The sequence below is a fragment of the Mustela lutreola genome, chromosome 1 (genome assembly GCF_030435805.1).
Source record: "Mustela lutreola isolate mMusLut2 chromosome 1, mMusLut2.pri, whole genome shotgun sequence".
NCBI classification, from domain to species: Eukaryota; Metazoa; Chordata; class Mammalia; order Carnivora; family Mustelidae; genus Mustela; species Mustela lutreola.
The window spans coordinates 249,095,940-249,120,597 of NC_081290.1; the positions used below are offsets into that span (position 1 = coordinate 249,095,940).

General features: G+C 44.4%; 1 protein-coding gene across 8 annotated transcripts in view; it reads left to right on the forward strand.

The window, feature by feature from the left end:
• The window catches only part of NAV2 (neuron navigator 2), a 395,626-nt gene that overhangs the window by 170,832 nt on the left and 200,136 nt on the right, over window positions 1-24,658 (forward strand). For 6 of the 8 annotated variants that reach the window (XM_059138147.1, XM_059138166.1, XM_059138198.1 and 3 more), the window contains exons 6-7: window positions 3,927-3,995; window positions 12,870-13,036. In XM_059138147.1, coding sequence (XP_058994130.1) covers window positions 3,927-3,995; window positions 12,870-13,036 — 236 coding nt within the window. The remainder of the gene's footprint in view (window positions 1-3,926; window positions 3,996-12,869; window positions 13,037-24,658) is intronic. The other 2 variants (XM_059138177.1, XM_059138187.1) reach the window with 1 other exon arrangement.

Sequence of the window (24,658 nt, forward strand, 5' to 3'; positions counted from 1 at the left end):
CTTATAGTAAAATTCTAGAGAAAAGTCCACAGTAATTGTTTAAAGCTGTAAACCTTTAGTTAGCAGATCATCTAAATGTCACTAATTAAATTGATTGCTTGGTTTCACTTAACATGTGCTGCAGAGCAATGACTTTTGCTTTCCAGTCCCCCCAAAGCACCAGTGTTCATAACTATAGGGTTTCTTGCACACGTTTTTGTACCCTCAGCAGCCCGTCATAGTTGGACAAAGCACAGAACAGTTCCAGACAAAACAGTTGCCTTATAGATGTTTACTGCTTTTTCCTTCCCCTGAGAAGTGCTACTTCCCACTTGTGATGGTGTTAAAACCAGCAGTGATGGATGTGTTGTAAATCCCCTCATTAATTATCTAATTATATCCAATTTACATTATGGAAATTTATAGGCAAGTAGAAATGCCTGGACTAGTAATGAGGAACAGAGAGCCAGGCAGCGAGCCCCTGCACCTGACCTGAAGAACCCCCTGAGTACGAGCCATCCTCTGATCAGAGGTCCCTGATGGCCCTGGGTGATTGAATGACCAGGATCTCATTGCCCACACTGTATTCTACAGGGTGCTTATTCCCAGGGTGGTAACTTGCAGGAGAAGGGCTCCATAAGGGGAAAAGTTGGTAAATAATCTGGGTTGAGTTGTTAGAACTGTTACTACGGGTCTACTCAGCTCCTTGAATCTGCCAAAAATGCATTCATTTGTTTAGTTAGTGTTTGGATGCCTTCTGTGTGCCAGGCACTGTTCTAGGCACTTGGGGTTCAAAGATGAATGAGACCACTAATGTGCCTACTCTTTGGATTTTCCTAGAGGAGGCAGGAGAATAGGGAAGAGAACTATCAGATAGTGCTACTACAGTAAGATGATGGGATTCAGAAGGATTAGGTTAATAATTTAGGTTGAACTGCTAGGAGATTCTCTCTGGGAATATGACACCAGGGTAGAGATAGGGATGACCTGGAGCAAGCCATGTGAAGTTTAGGTGTAGAATAGATCAGCCAGAGGTTGCAGCTGGTACAAAGGCCCTGTGGTGTAAGAGACAGCGTGACAGGTTGGAGGACCAGAAAGAAGGCTGGTGTGGCTGGAGCTCAGTGGGTGAGGGGAGTTGGACAATATGACAAGCAAAGCAAAGCCTCCATCTACATGGAAGATAGTATGACTGGTGGTCCCTGCAGTAGCCTAGTGCCGTGACCCTGAGGTCCAATCACAGAGTGCTAGCTAAACTGGGGAAAGAGTTTGCATTTCGTTTTATAGGTAGCAGGAAGCCACTGGGGGTTCTTGAGCAGAAGAGAGACTTCATCTGATTTAGAGTTAAAAAAATCTTCTTAGCTCCTCTCTGGATAATAAGACTAAGAAGCCTAGAGATGGAAGGAAGGACCCCAGGTAAGAGGCTCCTGTAGTCCTCCAGGGGACGGTGCTTGGACCAAGGGGTGGAGCAGATCTGTTGATGGACCACTTAACGAGGGTGAGCCAACAGGGCTGTGAATTGATGGACAGGCTGGAGTGAGGGAGAGCATCACAGATAAAGCCTAGATTCCTGACGTGAGCAGTGGTAAATGGTACTATTTATGGAGGCGAGGGAGCCTGAGAGAAGAGCACATGTGCACTGTGAATCTTCAGAAGGGGCGGTAGAAAGCATTCCTCCAACTTAGCCTCAGAACTTACTTCATAGATCTTCTCACTGCATACAAGGAACATATGTTGAGCAACGCCGGGCTTGTGTCACTAAGCTATGCTAGCCCGAGGCACCCACTCCAGTGGAAGGCGTATGTTTTCTTAAGAAAACCAGATGTTCCAGTCAGGATACCCATCTCCCAGTAAGAAGAAACATTCTACTGTTAATAAAGGCTTTACCTAAAGAAGAGCCAAACTTACTTAAGCCAGGATCCATTTATTCTAGAGTGATTCTTAACCATCATGGCCCCCTGATTCAGTACTGTGATGACATGGATTGGCCTTTGGAGTAGCTCTGTGTCCTCCCTCATCCTTTATCTGGCCCAGATTGGGTTAGTTCCACAGGTGAATGGTTTTCCACATTATATACTGATTCTAATTTTACTTCCAAAGGATGATCATATCCTCAAGTTCTAGGGATCTAATATCCCATGCTTACGCTCTGGCTATAAATTTAAGAAGAGTAAAATGGCAACACTGGCTTAGTTCCATTGTATTTCTATCCCACATTTTGTCTTTGGTAACCAGAGCCCCAAGGGTAATGGTTTGGACGCTTGATCATCGGTGACAAATATTGGCGCAAGCCCGGAACGCCAAGTTCCAGTCCCCTGTTAGAACTGTGCCAGATACAAACATGCCTAAACACTGCACCTCTTGGGATAGGAAATGCTAAAACCTGGCAGCTTTTCCATGAAATTTGTTTAGGAGTCGTGGAAGCTGGCAAAGGCCATTTGAGCTGCTGACATGAAGGAATCCGAGCAACTCCTCCATGATGGCCCAATGGAGACTCACGTTTACCTCTTCCCTTCAGCTCTTCTCATTAATCCGTGTGAGGCCAAGAACTTGATCCACATTTTAGCTCTTGAAATTCCTTGCCAGTGCAGAGTCCAGGAGAGGAGCCCAGTCCCCAAGACTCATTTTCCTTTCCATCTATATCTACCATATGTATTACTAATATTCAACTGGTCAGGAAAAATCCTGGTAATTGCTTCATTTTTTTTCTTCTTCTGTATTCTCTCTTCTCTCTTCCTTTACTTCCAGAGTCTAGTAACACCAACATTGTCTTTCTCACCTGAGACTGCTGCATAGTGTTCCAAAAAATATGTGTTGAGATACACAGGTCGGTATAGGATGAACATGGTATAGGGTGTATGGATACAAGAAAGATAAATATTTCTACCTTTTATAAGGCAGTAAGTTTACCTTTCTATTAAACTCAATCAAATTTCCTCACATGTACAGATTTTTAAAAAATATTTTATTTATTTATTTGACAGAGAAAGATTACACGTAGGCAAAGAGGCAGCCAGAGAGAGAGAGAGAGAAGCAGGCTCCCCACTGAGCAAAGAGCCCAATGCACGGCTTCACCCCAGGACCCTAAGATCATGACCTGAGCCAAAGGCAGAGGCTTAACCCACTGAGCCACCTAGGCACCCCGACATGTAAAGATTTTTCATCCAAACCCTAGAACTTAGCAAGCTCAGAAGTCTTTAAATGAACATTTCTTTATAAAAAAAAAAAAAAAGAGAGAGAGAGATTTACTTATTTATTTGAGAGAGAAAGCAGGCTCAGTGGGGAGGGGCAGAGGGAGAAGGAGAGAGAGAATCTTAAGCAGATTCGGAGCTGAGCATGGAATCTGATGTGGGTCTTGATCCCATGATCCTGAGATCACAACCTGAGCTGAAGCCAAGAGTCAGATGCTTAACCAACTGCGCCACCCAGACGCCCCTTAAATGAGCATTTCTATACCACTGAGAGTGAATCTTCCCAAGAGCAGCAAAACTTGCAAACATCTATACCCTTGTTTTAGGTCAACATTTTATGGCACATTTACCTGAAAAACGTGCTGGTAGAGCAAGTATGTGAAACAGAAACATTTAGATACTCTTAGAAAAGTATAAAGTTTGTTTACTTGTCAGACACCCCTCACTTTGGTGTCTTCTGAGGGGAAGAAGAAGCCTTATGTCCCAAGTAGCAGAAAAGATATTTGGCATTTAAAAAAAAAGAAAAGAAAAGAAATCACAGAAGATCTTAGATAATCTTGATAGTAATTTCTTCACATTGGCATTTTGTCACATCAGAAGCGTTAGAGCCGGAAGGAAGGCTGTGTATTGTAGGGAAAGTGGGCAGAGGGCGAACCAGCCATCCCCACTGTTACCTACACCTGTTAGTGGTGTGTGTGTCTAATGTATCTTCCCTCCCCTCACTCATCTCTTCTACTGTTTTTCTTTCCCATCATGCAGTGCGTCATCCAAGGACTCATCTCAAAGCAAAATCATCCGCTTCACTCTGGGTCAGAAAAAGATTTCTAGGTTAGATTTTTCTGTGTCCTGCAAAGCATGGTTTCAACCCAACTCATTGATCCCTTTGCTCTGGCTAAGTTTCCTTTCAGTCCCTCTCCCTGTTCCGTGTTTGCGGTTTGAGCAAACCAAACATGCTTTGGCTAATGACCCAATGTTGGAGAGTTTTGAGTGTCTGGGGTGGGGCGGGGTGGGGGGGGGAGACATCATTGAAAAGGAGTATGTATGTGTGTGTCAGAGCCTGTGTGAGATGAAGCTGTACATACTGCTTCTGCATTTCTTTGAGTTGGCCTTTGATTGTTCGCTCATCAAAATCCTTTCTGATTTAGGGAGAGGTAAGTTTCTAGGTGGATTTTGTAGTTGTTTTATGATGAGCTTGGCTCCCTGCTCTGGCCTGGCCCTGATCCCACCTCACCTGCATCCCTTTTGTGTGTGTGTGTGGTGCTTTTTATTGTTGCTGTTATTGCTAAAATTACTAATGTGGGATTGGTTTTCTTTTGAATTCTAGAGAATGGAAGCATGACTCCCACTGGTGGGAGGAGACAAAGCAGCAAGGCAGCTCTGTCTCATTTTCGTTTCTGGATGCTCTTTTATACCTTGGAGAGATTGCCTCAGTCTCCTAAAAATAAAAATCAGCCTTGCCTACTAACTAGTTCTCTTGACACAGAGTTTTGCATCTACGGCCTCGTAGGAGGACCCGTTCCAGGGTACGGGAAATTGCCAGTCATGTCTTTGGGACCCACTGTTCTTTTAAACGTAGCAAGAACTAACATTTTTGAATGTTTGTTATGCACCAGTTTGAATGCATTCTCTTATTGAATCCTCACGTCAGTCTTCATATGACAGGTCATGATTGTCCCCATTTTACAGATGAGAAAATTAAAATTGAGGAAGTTAGGTAAGTTACCCAAGGCGACACAGAAAGTATATAAAAGCAGGATTTGAGCCCCGGTATCTTAATCTAGAACCCTCACCTTAACCACTGTGTTACACTCCTCTCTTTCTCCTCCCCCGAAATCTGGTACTTAGGGGGTTGTCAAGGCTGCTTTTAAAAATCTTTGATTTCAGACATTACCCTCCGTCTTTTGCCTCCACTTGTAATCCCAACAGAACCCAATGCTGGGGTGGAATTGCTTCATTTACTTTTCATTGAATTCTCACTTAAAGCTAAAGGGAGACCCTCACTGCATTTGTATCTGTATTTGGGTGGCAAATACGTTCTGAATGTCAGCCTGCTGCCCCACTCCGTCAACCTCTAGGTCCCTTTTCTAGCCAGAGCCTTTTTTTCCTTTTCTAAAGGGTTACACATCGGGAGACCCAACTTGGGGATCTGCCTGGCTGTTGGGAAGAAGCCACAGGGCAGTGACCTCTCTGTAGACCAAGTCCAGATACTACACTTACTTGTTTCCTGGGGACAGGAGGGAACCCACATTCATCAGTGCTTCTCATAATCTTGTGTCTTTGTCAGTTTGGGGTGCTAGAACAAATCACCGTAAACTGGGTGACTTAAACAGCAGAAATGTTTTCCTTACAGTTCTGGAGGCTGGGAAGTTCCAGGTCAGGACGACATTCAGTCAGGTTCTAATGAGAGCCCTGTTCCTGGTTTTCAGTAGCCGTGTTCTTGCTGTGTCCACACATAGAGAGCAGCACGAGAGGAAGCAAGCCCCATTCATTCTCTTGTTCTAAAGCACCAATCCCATCATGGAGTCTTTAACCTCATGACCTAATTCCCTCCCGTGAGCCCCATTTCCAGATACCATCACCCGGGGTTTAGGGTTATGACACATGAATTGGGGCAGGAATGGGGAGGACATAAACACCCAGGTCATAACAGCATACTAGAGAGTGCCTGCTTTCCCTGAAAAGTAACACAGGGTCCAACTCGGACACCAACTGCCCTGGCAAATGGGGTTCCCAGTTTTTGAGTGTGATGCAGATGTATCTACATAGGTGTCAACCTAAATAAGGAGGTAAACTGAGGCAAGCTCAAATTACCAAACTCAAATTGAGTTTATTTGGGAATAGCAAAGGAATTGCAATTTGGGAAACACATGCCAGAGCAAGAAGCAAGTGAGTCTATTGAGGATTTGGAGTGTGCTGTATTTTTTTTTTTAAGATATTTATTTATTTATTTGACATAGTGAGAGCGATCACAAGTAGGCAGAGAGACCAGCAGAGAGAAAGGGAAGCAGGCTCTCCACTGAGCAGAGAGCCCAGTGTGGGGCTGGATCCCAGGACCCTGAGACCATGACCTAAGCGGAAGGCAGAGGCTTAACCCACTGAGCCACCCAGGCACCCCTGGGGTGTGCTGTATTGATGGACCAGGAGTGCAAGGGGACATGTGAGGGTCCAGCCAGATTCCAAGCAGTATGTTCATCAGTTTAAGGATGGAGAGGAATTCTGGCAGATGTGCATTGGTCAGGAGATGTTTCCATAATCCGTAAATCAGACATTTATGGGAAATGAGCCTCCCCGTTCTTAAGTGCCGTTCTTTTGAGGGCGTGTGCATGAGATGCTCCATTTCCTATCCTCCAGTTCCACTGTAGATTGAAATTCTTTCACGGACAAAAGGAAAGGAGGAGAATGAGCTTGTAGGGAACCTGAAATCCAGTGTTTGTTCCCACGCTGTGCTCTGTTCTAGAAGATAAAGCAAACAGGAGCTTGCTGGGGAAATATCTGCTTGAGGCACATGGCCACTGCGCGATGATTTGTTATCAGTCCCGGATGGTGAAAGGAGGCAGTGGGAAGAGAGGAAGGACTGAAGGGTGAGGCTGTGTCTGCCCCTTCCCCAGGGTGTGCTGGGTATATGGCTTCCAAGCTGACTGAAAGCCAAGGTCTGGCTTTCTTTCAGGGTCACATCCCCCCACCTAGAGTTTCTTTTGGATACATTTTTGTTTCTGATGAGGCTAATGAAAGGATGTTCTTTGTTTCATTATTTGCCTAATAATCCTCCTTGCCCTCCCTTATCCCCCTCCCTGCCCCCCCCCCAGCCTTGAACACAATTCTGATAAGCATTTTAGCTGATCCAGGCATCACCAAATGAAGCCGTAATGTTAGCAGCCAAAAGAAATAGACTCACGCCTGCTGATGGAGCAAGGCACCTCTCCCAGAGCTCAGGAAATAGATCTCACTCAAGTGCAAACATTGCTGAACACCTGGTGGAGTCAAACACCTCCAGAGACACCAGGGGTATCCAACAGGGTGGGAAGCCTCACCCAGGAGTCTGGATTCAGGGAAGAGGCTTATGGGGGAATCAGCACAGGGATGGAGGTTTTCCATAAATTTCTGCCTTCGACTACGATTATTGTCCCTTGGCAAGACCAGCGGGTGCCCGGTTCATAGGAATAGTCCATCTGCAGAGACATGGAGGCTTGGCGGCTGTGAGTGCGGCTAGTCAAACCTCCTGAAAGCCCCTCTTCACCATTCACCACGTCACCTGGGCAGATGATTTATTCTCCAGGAGCCCGTGTTTCCTCACTGCCTCATTCAGTGTGATGTGGATCAAGTAAACTCATCCCAACCCTTTTATGTCTGGCCCATAATGAGTGCACCATAACCAGCAGATGCAGTGACGTTGGTGTTTCGGGTTGATCTGGGCCAGAACAAATAGAACCTCTAGCAGAGCCCCACGGAGTTGATCTACATGACCACCTTATGGCGAGGAAGCGGTGGGGCTCATGCTTCTGTCCTCTTTGTCTAGCTGCTGAAAAGCAGAGGCCATGAAGATGAGAGATTTAGCATTTAATGATCTCTTCTGGCTAAAAAAAAAGCATCTCTGATCACACCTTCCACCTGAGATCCCAAACATGTGTGCACGAGCTGCCATCCTTCCTGGGAGGGCCATCTTCTCCATTTCAAGAGGCTTTGCGGGGAAGAAGGCCTTTCTTCCCATCAGCGTGCACAGCGTGTGGAGCTGGGATGCACTCACAGGTTATGTGCCAGCAATGACTACTTACCACCCTGCCTGCTTGGCTCTGAACATGTTGACGAAATCAGCCATGGCTCCAACAGCAGTGGGGTTTCTCTTCTGCCTCTTTTTAACACCACTTCCTTTAAATTTACTTTTTTTTTTTTTTTTTGGAAAAGCAACATGTGTATGTTTCAAAGAACCCATCTGTGCCCTCTGTCATTTTGTAACTATGTTTGGAACATGGAATGATCTTGGGAAGTAGAGTTGTTCTGGCAAAGGAGTCCTTGAAACATTCTGGCACTATAAATGATGCAGGATTGACTTGACATGCTCCCCTCTCGCTGCTGGTCCACATGAACGAGACCCAACTCTCCTGAGAAGAGGGATGCTTACATACAGGTAGCAACTGTTTCCAGGCTGGGACTTGATAGCAGTTCTGGTGATGCTTGAAGATGTTAACAGTAATGAACTTGGGAATGTGAGCTGGGTCTGTGTTACTGTGAACCAGAGCATACTCTCCTTTTCTGCTCTAGCTCTGCTCCCAGCCTCCCTAACAAATGCCTCACTGCTGGAGGCCAGGACAATGTCCAGATTCATATTGTGGCACACAAGGACTTCTCTACTGGTGTCCTGCCTGTTTCTCCAGCCTCATTTCCTCCCAACCTATCCCCCACTCCCCAGTACACATCAGCCCTTCCTTCCTCTTCAGGAGACCTCTGCCTTTCATCCTGACTCCGTACCCTCTTGCCCTCCACTCACATTTCTTTTCTTTCTTTTTTTTTTTTTTTTAAGATTTTATTTATTTATTTGACAGAGAGAAATCACAAGTACACTGAGAGGCAGGCAGAGAGAGAGAGACAGAGAAGGAAGCAGGCTCCCTGCTGAGCAGAGAGCCCGATGCGGGACTCGATCCCAGCACCCTGAGATCATGACCCAAGCTGAAGGCAGCGGCTCAACCCACTGAGCCACCCAGGCGCCCCTCCACTCACATTTCTGTTCCATGCGCCACATCTTCCTCTGGGGTGCCATCTATTTGGAACCTTCCCTGGCCAACCCACCAACTTCCAAGATTATCATTTTCCTTCTCTGAATTACTTCTGACCTTTGTATATTCTTTTATCAATACATATGTAATCTAGATGTCATTCATCTGGGATCAGTCAGCCCCTTAAGAACAAGAACCCTCCTTCTGTCTGGCCTGCTGTAGTAAAATACCACAGACTCAGTGGCTGATAAACAACAGAAATTTATTGTCCACATTTCTCAAAGCTGGAAGTCCAAGATCAGGATGCCAGCCTAGTTGGGTTCTGGTGAGCACTACCTTCCAGGTGGCAGATGGCTGACTTCTCACTCTGTCCTCATAGGGTGGAAGAGGCCAGCTAGTATTCTGCACCATGTTTTATAATGGTGTTAATATCATTCTTGAGGGTTCTGTGTAATGACATTATCATCTCCCAATCATCTCCCACAGGGCCCACCTCCTAATGAGATCACACTGGGCATTAGGATTTCCACATAGGAATTTGGGGTAGGGGGACATAAACATTCGGACCATAGAAAACTCTTCTTCAGTTTTCAGAAAACCCAGTGCCTTCCCCATGATTGCTCATGTACCTTAGGTCCTCATGGTCACCTTTGTCTTTGAAATGCTACATTTGAAATCTTATAATTCACTCTGAATTAAATTGGGGGAATTGACTCACTATCCCAGAGAATATTTTGGTTCCCTCATGGGTTGATCCAAACAAGCCTTTTCCTTTACTTCCTACCCACCACACGTTCATTCATGGCCTTTGTATGTTAGGTGCACTTTGCTGAAAATTTCAGAGGGTTGGTGGGGGGCTTGCTTTGGAGCAAGCAATTACTCAAGCCCATTCACAACAGAACCCATGTTTTTTTTTTTGTTTTTTTTTTTGTTTGTTTGTTTTTAAAGATTTTATTTATTTATTTGACAGGCAGAGATCACAAGTAGGTGGAGAGGCAGGCAGAGAGAGAGAGGAGGAAGCAGGCTCCCCGCTGAGCAGAGAGCCCGATGCCGGGCTCGATCCCAGGACCCTGGGATCGTGACCTGAGCAGAAGGCAGAGGCTTTAACCCACTGAGCCACCCAGGCGCCCCCAGAACCCATGTTTTAAAGCATCTAGACACTTTCTGAAACTTGGAAGAAATTACTTGGTCTCTACCTAGTCTTTCCATTTGGTCAAGTTCAAGCAGCTGTCCTGACTAAGGTGTAACAGTGATGGAAGTAGGTGACATGAATTGGCTTGAACTTTGGGGTGGCTTTTGATGCCTAAATATGTGCTGACCATTCCTTTTCATATCAGCCTCCAAGGCCTTCAAGAGCTCCTTCTCCATGTCCTAGGAAATTGGGCACAACCCTGCAGCCACTTGAAGGCTATGCGGCTCCCATCAGAGGTGCAGCTTTAGGTCCTGACTCAGTGCAGAGAATCTGATGATGACCACCCATGGGAAACCAGAACTGGCTTAGTTGATCCAAGACCAGGAATGTTTCACTCTGGGGGCTGGCTCAGAGGTACCCTAAGTATAAGGTCTCCGTCACAGATAGTTGGATGAAGCAATTTCTCTTCTGGAACATTTCTTAGGGAAATGAGTACCATCTGCCAAAACCTGGCTTGCCTCTTTGAAAATGTAGATCTCAGACTTTCTTATGTTGATTTTTGTTCTCTCTCTTCTGATACTTTCATCTAGATCCATCGATTTCCTCCCATTATTTTGATTGTTTTTTTGTACCAAAGCATCTTTCCTTTATTATAATGCCGAATTCATTTATGAATTCATGCTTAGCAGAGAGGATGAGAAGGGGAACTCACATGCATTAAGTACTTATAATAGGCCAGACATTAAGCCCCATTCCAAATGAACAACTATCCTATTGGATAGTTTATTATTATTCCAAAGTTATCTGATATGGAACATGAATCTTGGAGAGATTATAACACTGGTCCACTGTCATGTGTATGGAAAAAGCCCATATTTTATCCATTATTCCACACTGCCTCATAGAGGACTAGACTGCCTACGCAATTCAAGGTTATACTCATTCCATCTGATGCTTTGATCAATCTTCTTTCTCTAATGGCCCTGACTGCCCTGAAAAATTTGTGGTCCAGCCCTGGGTCAGGGCAGTGGGGGCTCTTCAGCAGCTCTGCGAAGCGAATATATCTTTTCCTTTCCTGTTGCTTTTTGCCTCCCTACTCCTTGCAAGCCCCCTCTGAAGTAGAATGCTATGGCCCTTTACCTGTACCACTTCATACAGTTGCTGTGACATTATCTTGAAACAAGGCTATAATGCTTTTCCAGGCCTGTTTGTGGGCATAAGGACTCCTGTAGACTATAGCTGGGTTAGTGGAGTCCAGCCCAAAGGACTCCACGTCTGCACCTGCAGAATCCCTACCATTAATTGTCAGTACTCCGCTAAAAATGACTTGGAAGCCTCCCTGGATGCTGTTTGTACTCGAAGCGGAACCAAGATGTACCAAGATCCCATTCCTAGGCCTCCTTATCCAGTTGTGCTGGCCACATCTTGTATTCAAATATAGACCAAGGCACTGCTGTTTTTGTACCCCACTCTGTGCCTGTCTTTATGGGGTGAATATCTTCTCCAAACAAGATGGGGTAAATTAACAGAGGGGCAAATCCTCCCAGGATTTGGAGGAAAGTGCACTTCCCTCTGCCACTTGGTTGGGAAGAACTCACTCTGTTCCTTCTCGCCTAGTTCCCAGTCAGGGAATTGGGCCACCTTCTTCTTAACTGTATAAATTTTACAGTGCTCTCACACTAGCTCATGTTCTCTGTTTATTCTACAACCATCTTTCTTGCTCAGCCAGCAAGAAAAGTTTAAAGCGATTGCCTGCTTATATGTAAAATGCTTCCAGACTGCAGACCTCTTTGGTGCTTACAGATTTGCATGGGAAGAGAAAGTTGAAAGCTTTATGAGTTGAAAGTTCAGACTTATCACTAGATCTAATGCTAGTCAGCAGAGGTTCCAGTGGCTTTTAAACACAGTTAAGTAGGTTTTAACTGAAAGATAGAACTATTTCATTATTTATTCATCTTTCAACTTTTAATGATTAGAAACAGCCTGCTTTGTAGTCTCTGAACCCAAGTTCCTGATCTGGGGAGACTTAACCTTAACTCTTGGGGGAGGAGGCCATAATATCTTGAGATGTATTACAAAGATGTCTGCTAGCTTTATTTCCCAAATTACCCCAATAGAGGTATTTCATTTAAAGAGAACATGTATATGTGTGTTTAGGTTAATGGATTCCTGCTGGTTTTACAGAAAGAACATATTATTTTATCCATCTACTGTGCAGAGAAGCTGGCCTTCAGCCTCTAAATAATGCCTATGGAGACAAGTTGTCAGGTGTTGAGGAAGAATACATGTCTTAACACATGTTTCCACCCAGGCCATAAGTTTTCTCATTGTAGTTGTATTGGGTTCTGAGTGCTAGCAAGTCTTTTTCTGACCATTATGAATTACATCATGTTCTTGACCCTGCAACCCTGGATTATGACAAATATATGACAAACCAAAGGTAGGTATTAATGCACACATAATAAGGTAAACACTTTAGAGTCTTAATTGACCTGTATGTTCCACACTTCATAGAATTAGAGTTGACATGGTTTGGCCCCACGGAAAAGTAAAATTACTCATCCAAGAGAATAAGGAAGATGAACTTTGTATTTTTAATCAGCAAACATATTCATTTACTTTTTCTTCAGAATTTGCCTTTGCTCAAAGGCAAACTCAAGTTTTGCTGGTGGACTTTGCTGCGGTCATTAGTAGCCTAGGTGTTTGTAGTGATTCCACTAAATATTTTGATTGGCAAACCTCCACAGACCCAATGTCTTGAATGGTTCATTTACCTCCTGCATGATTGCAGTTCTTTCTTCTGAGACACTGCCATTCCCCTGAGACTGAATCCATCCTTCTGTTGCTCTTGGATTTTAGACTTCCAGGTCCCACTGCAAGGGTATCCGCTGCAGGCAGCGAAGCCAAAACACGTGGAGGGTCAGCCACTGCTAACAACCGACGCAGCCAGAGCTTTAACAACTATGACAAGTCCAAGCCTGTCACCTCCCCGCTTCCACCACCACCACCAAACAGCCATGAGAAAGGTAAGTCAACTTCTTGAGGATCCTTTTTGACATCTTCCTTTACAGCAGATCCAGTTCCTTTTGGTGAGTTTGGTCAGGGTTGGGAACGGGTTGTAAATAAGACAAACTACAGGACATACTGGCTGGCAGGAACTTTGTTAGCAGAGGCATTAAGAAGGTGAGGGAAATACGTTTTTAGTTGCTAGCAGAAATACATGTGTTTGTTTCAGTGAGGGCCCAGAAGATATCTGACCATGGAGAGAAGTGATACAGCATCTACAATTTGAAAATAAACTTTCATAGAACATGTTGTATATGGTAGATCGTTTTCTAGAAATGCAAGCTTCTTAGAGGATGCATTGTGTAAACTGATTAGATTTTTACCCATCAAAAGTGATTATGAAGGAAGTTAAATAGAAGGGGCATTTCACCCTTCGAAAAGACATGTGGGTTGGCCAAATGAATACCTTGACTACATAAAAGAATATGCAACATTATTCTTGTGTTCTGGTGATGTAACTTTTATCAAAAGAAGATAAGACTTTTTGCTATACATAGCCCTGAGATTTTAGGATGGGGGGAAAGGTGAGTAGCGTTGTGGGGGCTGTTGCCCAGAAGGTAGTGAAACAAACCTTTGCTTGCTCCAGTCTGTGTCCTGTGGGACACTGGGGAAAGGAATCAGCATAGAAGATTCTACGGTAAGAGGCAGAGCCCTCCTTCATTCCTCCCAGGCAAAGGGGTATAAACTTCTTCACAGAACACATTCAGATCTCTTGTAAGCATTGTCTGTCTGATAGGATTTGTCCTAGACGTGCCCCGTTACTCTCCCGAGACCCAAGGGGGCTGCCTCTCACTCCTTAAAGTGCTCCAAGAGTCTGGTCAGCCTTCCCACTGTGAACGAGGTCAGAGCCTCCCTGACCTACCTCTCCAGCCCAGGTTGACTTGGTTCAGTGGAGCTGGGTTTCTGCCCTACCCCTAGCTAGAATATTTGAGAAAATATGAAGGACATTTGTGTATGGCTGATATATATATGGCAGAAGGTTTTACCTACAGGGCTCTGGAAACTCTGCAACTAGAAGTAGGATGTCTTAGCCAGTCAAGATGCTTTGTGATCCAGCCTTGGCTTCTGCCTGAAGAAGATCATTTTTCTTCTTCTCCGTTCCCCCTCTTCGCCTCCCCTCCCTTTCTCTTCTACAACCATACCTAAGTGTGTTCTTTTCAAATATGTGTTCTTTTCAGAAGTGTGTTCCTTTTTAAAAGTGTGTTTAACTTGCAAAAATAACATATGCTTATAAAATGGTACAAGTACATATCAAAAGTTCTCCTTTGCATGCTCCCTGAAGGATGCTAATATAAACCGTCCTCTATATATTCTTCTGGAACTGATTTCACAATACATTTACACACACACACACACACACACACACAATCTATATAGAAAGGTGTTTTTTATATAAATAAATAAGAGATACATTTTACAGATTATCTACTATGGGCCTCATTGACTCCCCCAACAAACTATGTTGTTATCCCCATCTTATAAGGGATGAGACTTGGGCAAAGGGAGGTTGAATACTTGCTGAGCCACATCAGAGATGGTGAGAGGTGGAGTTAGATCTGAACCTACGCACCTTGGTTCCAGAACCATTATTAATAATACTATGCTTTTCCTGCAAGCAGAAAAGAAATGCTCAAAGCCTTGCCCATTGAACTCTGGAGATGGGCAGGTGGAGTAAGAGAGGGGAGCTAAGAGGATGTGGGAGGCACCCTGCCCAGAGCCCTCTGCCGGGCCACTCCGTCCTTGTGCCGTGGTCACCTGGAGAGAATGTCTTAAAAAACATCTGAAGGATGGATGTGAGACCAATATCCAAAAGACTGAGAATAGAAAGAGAAGTTCCTCATATTTAGAACAGGTAGGGGAGGATGAAGGGTTGACAGCTGGAATGTTGTCCCAGAGCCTCCCACAGAGGCAGGGCCACTCAGGCAGCCCACCAGGTGCGGGCCAGCTGTGCTGGGACGGCCACCAGTCTCCTCCTGTCATGGGCACGGACTGCCATGTATGCCCAGAGCAGCCAGAGAGCCACACGCCTGTCAAAGGATGGCGGCTGCAAATTCTAATGGTGGCATTGCCCCAGGGACGGACTGTGGGATAGGAAGAAAGAGAAGTCAGACTTATTTACTGAGCAGGTAGTATTTGCCAGGGACTTTGATCGTCACCGTGTTACTTGATCTTCACAAATATCCTGTGTGGTAACTATTATTAACCTAGTTCTACAGGTAAAGGAGGCTAACTGAGATTAGGTCACTTGCCCTCCCTGTAATTGAGCCCTGGAATTCATATTGAGATTTGACGCCTGGATTTGAACTCTGGCTCTGTTCTGTCCCCTGGGAGGTCTATGACAAGGATCGAGTGAGGTAGTGTGAAAATATTTTGTGAGCTATGACTCTCACAAAATCCACTGAGGATTTGCTTTTGGAATGATTAAAAATAACTGATTGGGGTTCCAGGTGCACCAAAGGGTGCTTTTGTTTCCCCTTTCCCATCCTGGAGAGTTTAGGTAAAGCCTATGTGAGGCAGACCTGGGTATATTTTATATCAGCGCTTTCTGACCATCCTGAGGTAAAGGGACAGTGCGACTTTACCTTCAGAGGTTTTTGTACTTCCTCCTCCTTGCTCACCGACCCTATGTCCTCCACTGAATCTGATCTCTATGGCAGCTTATGAGGTAGCCGGATCCAAGCCACATACAGTATATGCAGAGAGAAGTAGCTCCACCACCCGGCCATGTGAGAGGCAACACAGGTTCTTGGGTGCATAAGGTAGCCTGAGATAGCATCCTTCATCCTGAGAAGTCTTGCAGAGAGGCTCACTAGTAAGCAGATAGATTGGAACTCAGTGTGGCTGGTGCTGCGGTGGGAGGTGTGGACTGCTTTCTGGTGAGTTAAAGTCCATGATATGATCTCATGACCTGTCCTTCTAGAAGCTTTCTTGTGAGGCAGGCAGGCCCTGATAGCATCATGTGCTGGTACCTCACTCTCAGGTAAACCAATTCACACAGTTGTATATGTCATCCATGGGGCCAGAATTCTCCTTCTAGGAACTGATCTAATCACAGTAAGGAGAGTGAGAAATTCAGTATTCGGTCAATAAAGGAGAAAAATATTTCAACACTGAGTCCTGATTTTTTCAAAAGGATAAAGGGAAGTAAAAATTCACCCATTATAACAGGCGAATTTTCCAGAGCCTGGGAACACTTAATTTTTTGTGAGGAAATACTAAGAGAATCCCCTTAAAATCACACCCAAAGAGGCAGATACCCTCCTGCCATGACCAAATTTTAAAATTTAGTTTTGATTACACTGAACAGTCAACTGAGATGTGAAATAGAAGAAAATTAATAGATATATAAAACAGTTCACAATGAGAAAAAGCCTAGGGACATACTCAGTTTATTAGCTCATTCTATGAGGTGACCAAGGACATGGTTGTTCTATCAAACCCAGGAATGTCCCTGTATGGCCACATAACCTATTCATTGTCCCAAAGATTCACATCTCAGATTTTGCCTGTGAGGTTTGGAGGAAAGTCTATAGACCCTTAGCCTTTAAGAAAACCTGCTAGTCGTCCCATAGTCATCACAGTTGTGGTTAGGTCTCTCTTTGGCTTCATCCTCTCACTCCTTCAGGCAGGGGTCAAGGCCCAGCCTCAGCTGGCCTGCAGGATGTGACGAGCAGGATCCCCTCAAAACACCTATCAAGGGATGGCTTGGAAGCATGAACGCTCCTCACTTCCTCTGTTGGCTCCCGGTAGCCCTCAGACTCCAGAGAAGACTCCCAGATTTTCAGGGAGAGGAAATATCTGTCGTGTTCAACATTCGTGACAATATCTTCTCCTTCTATCCCTTCACTTACATCTTCTGAGTGGGTTAACGCTGCCAGAAATCTCCTACATTTCTAAAGTGGTCCATCATATGAATTTGAAACGTTTAGGATTCCTAAACTAAATTCTAGGCAAATGGGAGGATGAAAGATGTTCTCTCTTGAATGACAAGGTTTTCTTCATCTTGGAGAAAACATTCATTATTAATATTTTCATGGTACAAATCATCCTGTCAAAAATTGTCAAGCGACACAAATGTATTGAAAGAAAAGAACTCTCTGTAATCCCTACCTCTCAGAATGAACCACTGTTTATCCCGTAGCTTATATTCTTCTGTACTTTCTTTATGCGTATACCATCACATTTTGATAAATCTTTCCTAATATTTAGTGTTTGCTGAGTACTATTGTAAGGGCTTTATAAGGAATAATTTAGTTCTTATGGGAGCTCTTCCATACACACGCACACATACATTCGCACACATTGTGTAGGACTTAAAATCTCCTAACTAAAATAAACAAATTGTAGCCAGCCTTTTTATAGGTTTTTCTCTCTTTATAATAGTTGCAGAGTACTCCGTTAACATGAATTTACCTTAATATTTATAACAGCATTGATCTTGGTTGCTTCTGATTTTTTGATGTTATAAGTAGTACTGACGTGAGCATCCTCTTTTTTGTACGTGTACACTATTTCAGTGGCATTGCTGCATAAAGGGTATGCTTGTGTTATAGCTGTTTTAACATTGCCAAATTTTGCTTCCAGAAGGTTATACTTATGTCTGTTCCCATCAACCACAGGGCGAGAGGCTAGTTTCCCTACACACTTGACACCACTTCTGTTTTCACTCTCTTGCGCAAAAAATACTGTTTTTGAAATGAGGCAAATTACTTTAAGAAGCTGAAAGAACACGATAGTTTGCTTAAAAGCTGGCCCTTTAGCGGTGTGGCCTACATTGCTACTCCTCCTGGTTCTGCTGCTGTCAAAGCTGTGATTGAGGCTTATGATGAATTGGGAATAATCCTTGCTTGTACGAATCTTCGGCTCTTTCATCACTGATTTCATTGCCCAGTATTTTATGGTTTGCTTATGTGTAGGTGAAAAATCACATTTTTGACATTTTGACAATGTCTTTTTAAAAAAATAAAACATTTAAGTCTTAGTCGTCAAAACACACACACACACACACACACACACACACACACACAAAACCGGCCCTTTTTACTGATGCTTTGGCATGAGTTGCAACCAGTGACCTTGGCAGAGCACAGAAAGCCCTTGGTTGGAGAGCAAAAGCTCTCTGCCAACTAGTGTGTCCTCATTCAGGATGCTGAATTTCTCCAGGCCTCAGTTTCTCCTTCTGCAGTGTGAGTCTGAGGTCGTCCGTCACCAAGCCACAGTGAGGTATGAGTGCTTGTGTTCCCCCTGCCCTTTGGTCTTGCCTAGTGGGAGCCCTACCAGGGCATTCTCAGAGGTTCCCTCCCCTGGTCTTTGTCCCTTGTCATTTCAGTCCTCTGGTTCACACCCGCCTGTCATGGGTTGAAAAGAGGAGCCAGACATGGGTGGAGACCAAGTTCTACAGCCTTCAGCACTATGTCCTGTCTGAGTAACATCAGAACCATTGATTTAGAATCACTGTGAACTTGTCACTTCATGGCTGGTGAAGCGAGTTATTTATCTGAGTTAATGATTGGGAGAGGTAAGCATGAAGAAGTTGCCCATCCCCCATCATTAACCAGGATTCTGACCTCAAATTACAGATGAGATGCGATTAATTCAGTGGTTGGAGACACACAAAGAAGAATACAGTTGGGTGCCCCCGTTTCCGGTTGTTTCTCTCATTTGTTCATTTTGTTGTTCCTTCTTTCCAGCATCGGGCTTGTCATCATGATTGAGGGGACTGTGGCACAGACTCTGTTTTCCTGGGCTGTCAGCCTCAGGGGGGCAGGTGATGCTCACAAGTCCTAGAAGAGATATGCTCAAACTCATGAGGAAAAAGATGGACTTAGCCAGGAAGCTCCAGGAGGACTTGAAAGGAATGATAGCATTTGCAGTGATGTCCAACTCCAGATTTTCATGGAGAGAAAGAGAGGGGAAAGCTGGGAAGGGTCGACTCATCCTACTGTTTGGGTCCAGGTGTTACTCTGACAGAACATCTGCTAGGGTCACTATGTTAATAAACTCGTGTCCTATGGAGGGCCTAGAGAGGGGAAATTTCTACAAGATCATTTCAGCAGTGGGGTAGGGCCTCCCTTGGCTGTCCAGAGACCCTTGCCTCTCCAGAGCTGTTATCCCTGGTCAAGGACAGCTCAGGTGCCTGTCTGTGCTCAGTAGGTGGTAATCATCTCTGTTTGGGAATTGGCTGAGAGGTTGGCTTGAGCCTCCAAGCAGAAGCCACAATTGTCTGCGAGCTTAAAAAGGCAGCATAAAGATTTGAACCGAGGAGGTATCGCTGGATTTAAATAGAAGTCTCTGGGGGATCGTCTGGAAATGGAATTCAGGGAACTGTTAGATCAGCCATTGAGGCCAGTCAGACAGAATGAATTAAAAGCTACCAAACTTAGGGACCTCACACGTGGTACTAGAAGAAAAAAAAATAGCCTAGCGAGTGTTTGCAAAGATACACTGGTCTCGGATCAGAATACAGTTATCTGGGGAGGAAACGTTGAGGCCCTGACAATTAAAGAGAAAGTGTTCATATCGAAGCAGACAGTTGTGTTTGAGTTCTGGCCTTGCTCCTTGCCACAAGTAAGTGCAGTGCTCACCGGGACATCTACTCAGGGTCCCCCTCAGAGGACCAGTGTAAGCCACATTTGCCACTGTCTTGCTCAGGGTATAGACGGGAATCACAGGTGGCTGGCAAGGCAATGAAAGTGTGTCTCTTCCACAGGAATGGTCCTGTTGACAGCGCCCCATGTGGCCATCCAGGTACTGCGGCTGCCCCCTCCTACTTAAGGGACCATTCAGGTGTCAGGGTACAAGACTCACACACAGCAGGTGCCAGAGTCAGGGTAGTTTAAAATCACATGCCCCATGGGAGCCAGTATGTCTTGTAAAAGCACCATATGCATAACTTCTAGATTCCTGCAAAGAATAGGTCTGATCAGTAGTTAGCACTTGGAGAAACCCAAAACGAAAGTGCTCCCCAAGAGGTATTTATACTTCATTTATGGCTCTTCCCAGTCCAGATGTGGTTTAACTATCAAGGGTCATTTTTACCATGAGCAGTGTTGCTTGGTAACATAGCTGACATTCTATCTTTATCAAGTTTCCAGGGGAACAGAGTTACAAGGTTAACCGAAGGCTAAATTCTCATGCAGAAGGGGGAGAGATTTTGTTCATCCTTTTCCAACAGTAGGTCAGCTCACCTCTCACTGAGTTTATTTATCTGTGTACTGGCATCGGGCTGCCCTGGCCCAGATGATGATCCAGAGTCCGATGTGAAGCATTCTCTCTGATTTTTTTATGTAGCACAATTCACGTTTTCTGTCCTTGCTGCCTCTACTGAGTGTAGACATCACTATGAAATATTATGACTTGCTGTTTCCTCATAGCGAGCTTATTGACATTGTGGGTTTCATTTGTACTGTGGGAAAAAATTACCAAGTTCTGATTTTCCGAAATATCCTATAGTCAGTTCGTTTGCTGTCTGTTAGTGGTGCCCTTTCACACGTTGGCAGGTGGAGGTTAATGGCTTCTGCAGAAAGGCCAATTTCATTTTTTTAGTTTTCATCTCACACCTATTTCCTTTTGTTCTTTAAAAAAAAAAAAAAAGATTTATTCATGAGAGAGAGAGAGAGAGAGAGAGGCAGAGGGAGAAGCAGCCTCCCCAAGGAGCAAGGAGCCCTATGTGGGACTCGATCCCAAGACCCCAGGATAACAACCTGAGCTGAGGGCAGTTACTCAACCATCTGAGCCACCCAGGCACCCGAGTTTCCTTTTGTTCTAAGCAAAGTATTGGCATTGTCTAATTGAACAGATGAAAAGCCCTAAAATGTATGGTTTCGAGTCTCCCAAATAATGCCTTGAACAGTAACATTGTTCCACTCTGACAGAGTGTCTGCAAATTGCCTCTGTACAATCCAAGAGGGGACAGCATGGTGGGTCTCTGGTAAGTCTAAAGTGTGCCCCTTAAGTCCCATGATCTGGTGGGACAGTACACTCAGGATTCTGGACTGTTGTTTCTCAAGGTGTAATTAACGGACCATGGGTACCAACAGCCTTTGTGGTAATTGCTAGAAACACAAATCCTGAGGCTTTATGAACCTAGTTCTTCTAAGTCACACTTCTGAGTGAGAGCCTGGAAATCTGCATTTTGGACCCGTGATATTCCTAGAGCACTGAAGTCTGAGAACCCCTCTCCTAGGAGGCCTTCTGGGTCACCTTTGGGAGAGCATGTTGCCTTCCAATTATCCGTTCGTTCTCAGCAACCACTTTGGGATGTGTTGTTATGGGGAATGGAGTAAATGTAGTAAGATACCCAGACTAATGCCTGACATACAGCAGGAGCTCTGTAAAAAGGAAATTTAGATTTGCATATATGTTGCATTGTACCTATATTTAAAATTATTCTTAGAGCCATTAACTTCTACTGGGTAGACGTACCTATTTGTGTAAGTCTTTGTATCTTCTTTTGGGTTCATTCCGTTGCCTCACTAATCTTTAGTGAAATTCTTATTATAACTTTTTTTTAGAGACAGTTGGGGGAGGGGGCAGAGGGAAGAATCTTAAGCAGGCTCCATGCCAGTGCTGAGCCTGACATTGGACTCCATCTCAGGACCCTGAGATCATGACCTGAACTGAAATCAAGAGTGAGACACTTAACCACCCAGATGCTGCTCTTATTGCAATTTTTCAAAAATTTTCAATATTACTTCATTCCAACTGAGCTAGTAGAAAACAAGGAAAAGGATTTTGATCTCCTAGTTAGCCTGGAAATACAAAAAACGGAGCATCGCTGTGGGGTCTGGATATGGTAGCAGAGGTAATGCAGCGATGCAGGGAGGCACTTGAAGGGGAAAGTCAGCCCACCTTTTGACTAGAGAGTCACTGTCTGGCTCTTTCTCTGCTTGGCATTTGAAAAGCCTGATGTTACTTTATAAGAGCGTTATCCTCTTTAGAGGAAGGATGAACACTAGTAAAGCTTCCTGCTATGGTCCTTACCCTGTAGCATTAAATTAAAGTCAGACGTGAAGGTGAAAGAAATGGTATGTGATACAGTCTCTCTGGCCACCTTTGGGGACCATTTTCTTGATCTACTGTGTCATCCGGAAGGTGTAATTCACAAGGGGGTCTACTGTGTGATTCGGAGGTGGTGATGCATCGGTCCTTCTCGTGGGGAGAACGAATAACCTTTAGTGCTAAGGCCACCCGTCTCACAGAGAGGAATAAGAAGGATATCATCATGTTGGCTTTCCTCTACATATGGATATGTTTCAAAGCCTGTGTGTGAGCGTTGGCTCTACTGTATATCCTTTTTCCAAAATACAATAAACCTGACTTTTTGTGAGAGGAAGATGGAGTTAGAGACAAGGAGAGAGAAAAACCACTTGGGAAGATGAAATACCTATTTGATCAGTTTGTGTCAGGAATAGAAAACACCCCGCTGACGCTCCTCTGATCTTGATCTTCCGGGGATAAATCTGAGCATTTCCTTGGCTTCCATCCGCTCTGTGGAAGGCATCACACGTACATGAATGCAATCTAATTTCAAGGATCATTGGTGGGGGGAAGCATTTGTGTTTCTGGGAGTTTTCATCATTTTTACCCAGGTGTCCTCTGTGGTCAGGGCTTAGTTGTCATTCATGAAAATGCTTTTTTAAATATTTAAGTATTTGGCAGGGTTTATTACCACGGAAGATACACACATTTTGGGATAAATGGAATGACCTTTTCTCTGAGCACATATGGCCCATATTCACCACGCATACACCCAATACTGTTCTGTTCAAATGGACAAGCCCAGAATGCTGTTACAACAAGGGAGAGCTCCTGACCAATAAAACTTGACTACAGGGAGTTGCTTGTGCATACATGCGTGGCTCCTCTCTGTTGATGACTTGGAATTGTCATCCTTAAACGAACCTAATGGATAAAATGGACTGTTTCTCCACCGTAGCCTGCCATCACCATTCTGTCACAAACACATCACACACGTCCCAGGGAACCTGTCTTCTCCTGATGAGAATGAAATGAGGGGGGTCCCACAGAGAATATTTGTTTCCAAGATAACGGTCAAAAGACAGTCACCTTATGGTAAGAGTGATGCACAAGCCATAGGCAGACATTGGGCCGACTTAATGGTTGTGTGACAGAGTGTTTTGTGCCAAGGCACTGTGGTCACAGTTTACATTCTTAATGTCCTAGGGATTCCTGTCATGAATTCTTAGCTGCAGCCTTGCTGATTCATGTGATTAGCAAGGCTTCCCAAACTTTGTGGATATTCCATAGATAGTGATGGAAATTGGTGGCCTGGCCTACTTCCATCATAAGAGCAAAGGTAAAGAGAGCCCCTCAACACCTAACATTCCCTTTGCCTTTTTAAAACTGAGAGAATCACAGCATATTTATGAAATGTGAAATGGAGTGGGGAATCAGTGACTTATAGTAATTCATGGGTAAAGCAGTTTAAATAAAAAAAAAAAAACTTTGACTCAGGACAGTCCAGACATCGAGTCTCTGCTGCCCCCTACTGCCCATTTTGTGTATATAGCATCTCTGGGTAGACTCTCAGGGCACTCTGCTGGGGAGGGTAATTAATGACTTGAGATTGTCCAAACGTTCTCTTCCAGACAGGGTCTCCCCCGATTTGTTTCGTCAGTTTGAGAGGATGCATGTGGATGGAAGAAAACCCGCGTTGTGGACATGATAGGGTTCACATGTTTGGAGAAGAATGACAGTAGGCCTGAGCTAAAATCATCTCCTCAGGGCCATCCGTCTACCCTTTCTCTTCAGCAGCCACCAGCTGGTGGATCTAAGAATCCGGTTTAACCCTGAAAATAAGGATCTATGGGCACTGGCTGATTTTTGCTTGAGAAAAATTCTGTGAGATTTGGCTTTATTTTTAATCATTTCAACCAGACTATACAGTATGGAGTATGTGAATCTGCCTCCTTATGATGCATTCATGTACTTGGAACTCAGTCTGTCATCTGTTTAGTGCATTCCTGGACGCCTTCTAAATCTCCAGCATCATGCTAGGCACTAAAAACCCCAAAGCGATAAAATTGATCATCGTCTTTGCCCTCCTGGAACTTAGGGTCTGGGGGCAGGAACTGATATTAAGCCACAAATAATCTCATGAACTTTTGTGTTAACTGCTTTTAAGAAGAAGATTAGGTGCTATGAGGGATCATAAAGGATGATCCAGTTCTATGGGTGAGATAAAAACTCATCAGGGGGAGATCCAGAGGCGAAGTCCTCAGGGGTCCACTGAGCAGAGAACACCCATTCTTTCTCACGCAGTGGCTGGAAACAGGATGTTTATAGACAGAGATCAGTTTCCCTTTAGAAATGAAAGTCCATATCCTGGACCAGTTGTCGTTGTTGTTGTTGTTGTTGTTGTTGTTGTTGTTTCCCTCCTCTCTTTCTGGTCACAGAGAGGAGAACTAAAAAAATTAGAGCGACTCAAACTTTCCCTGCATATTTTTTAAAAAGAACTTATCCACATTTGCCTTCCCACAGTTAAACAGGGCCTCACGGGAGTAGGGAGTTTCCCGACCTCACAGGAACAGAACCAGAGGCTAGATCATCACTCACAGACG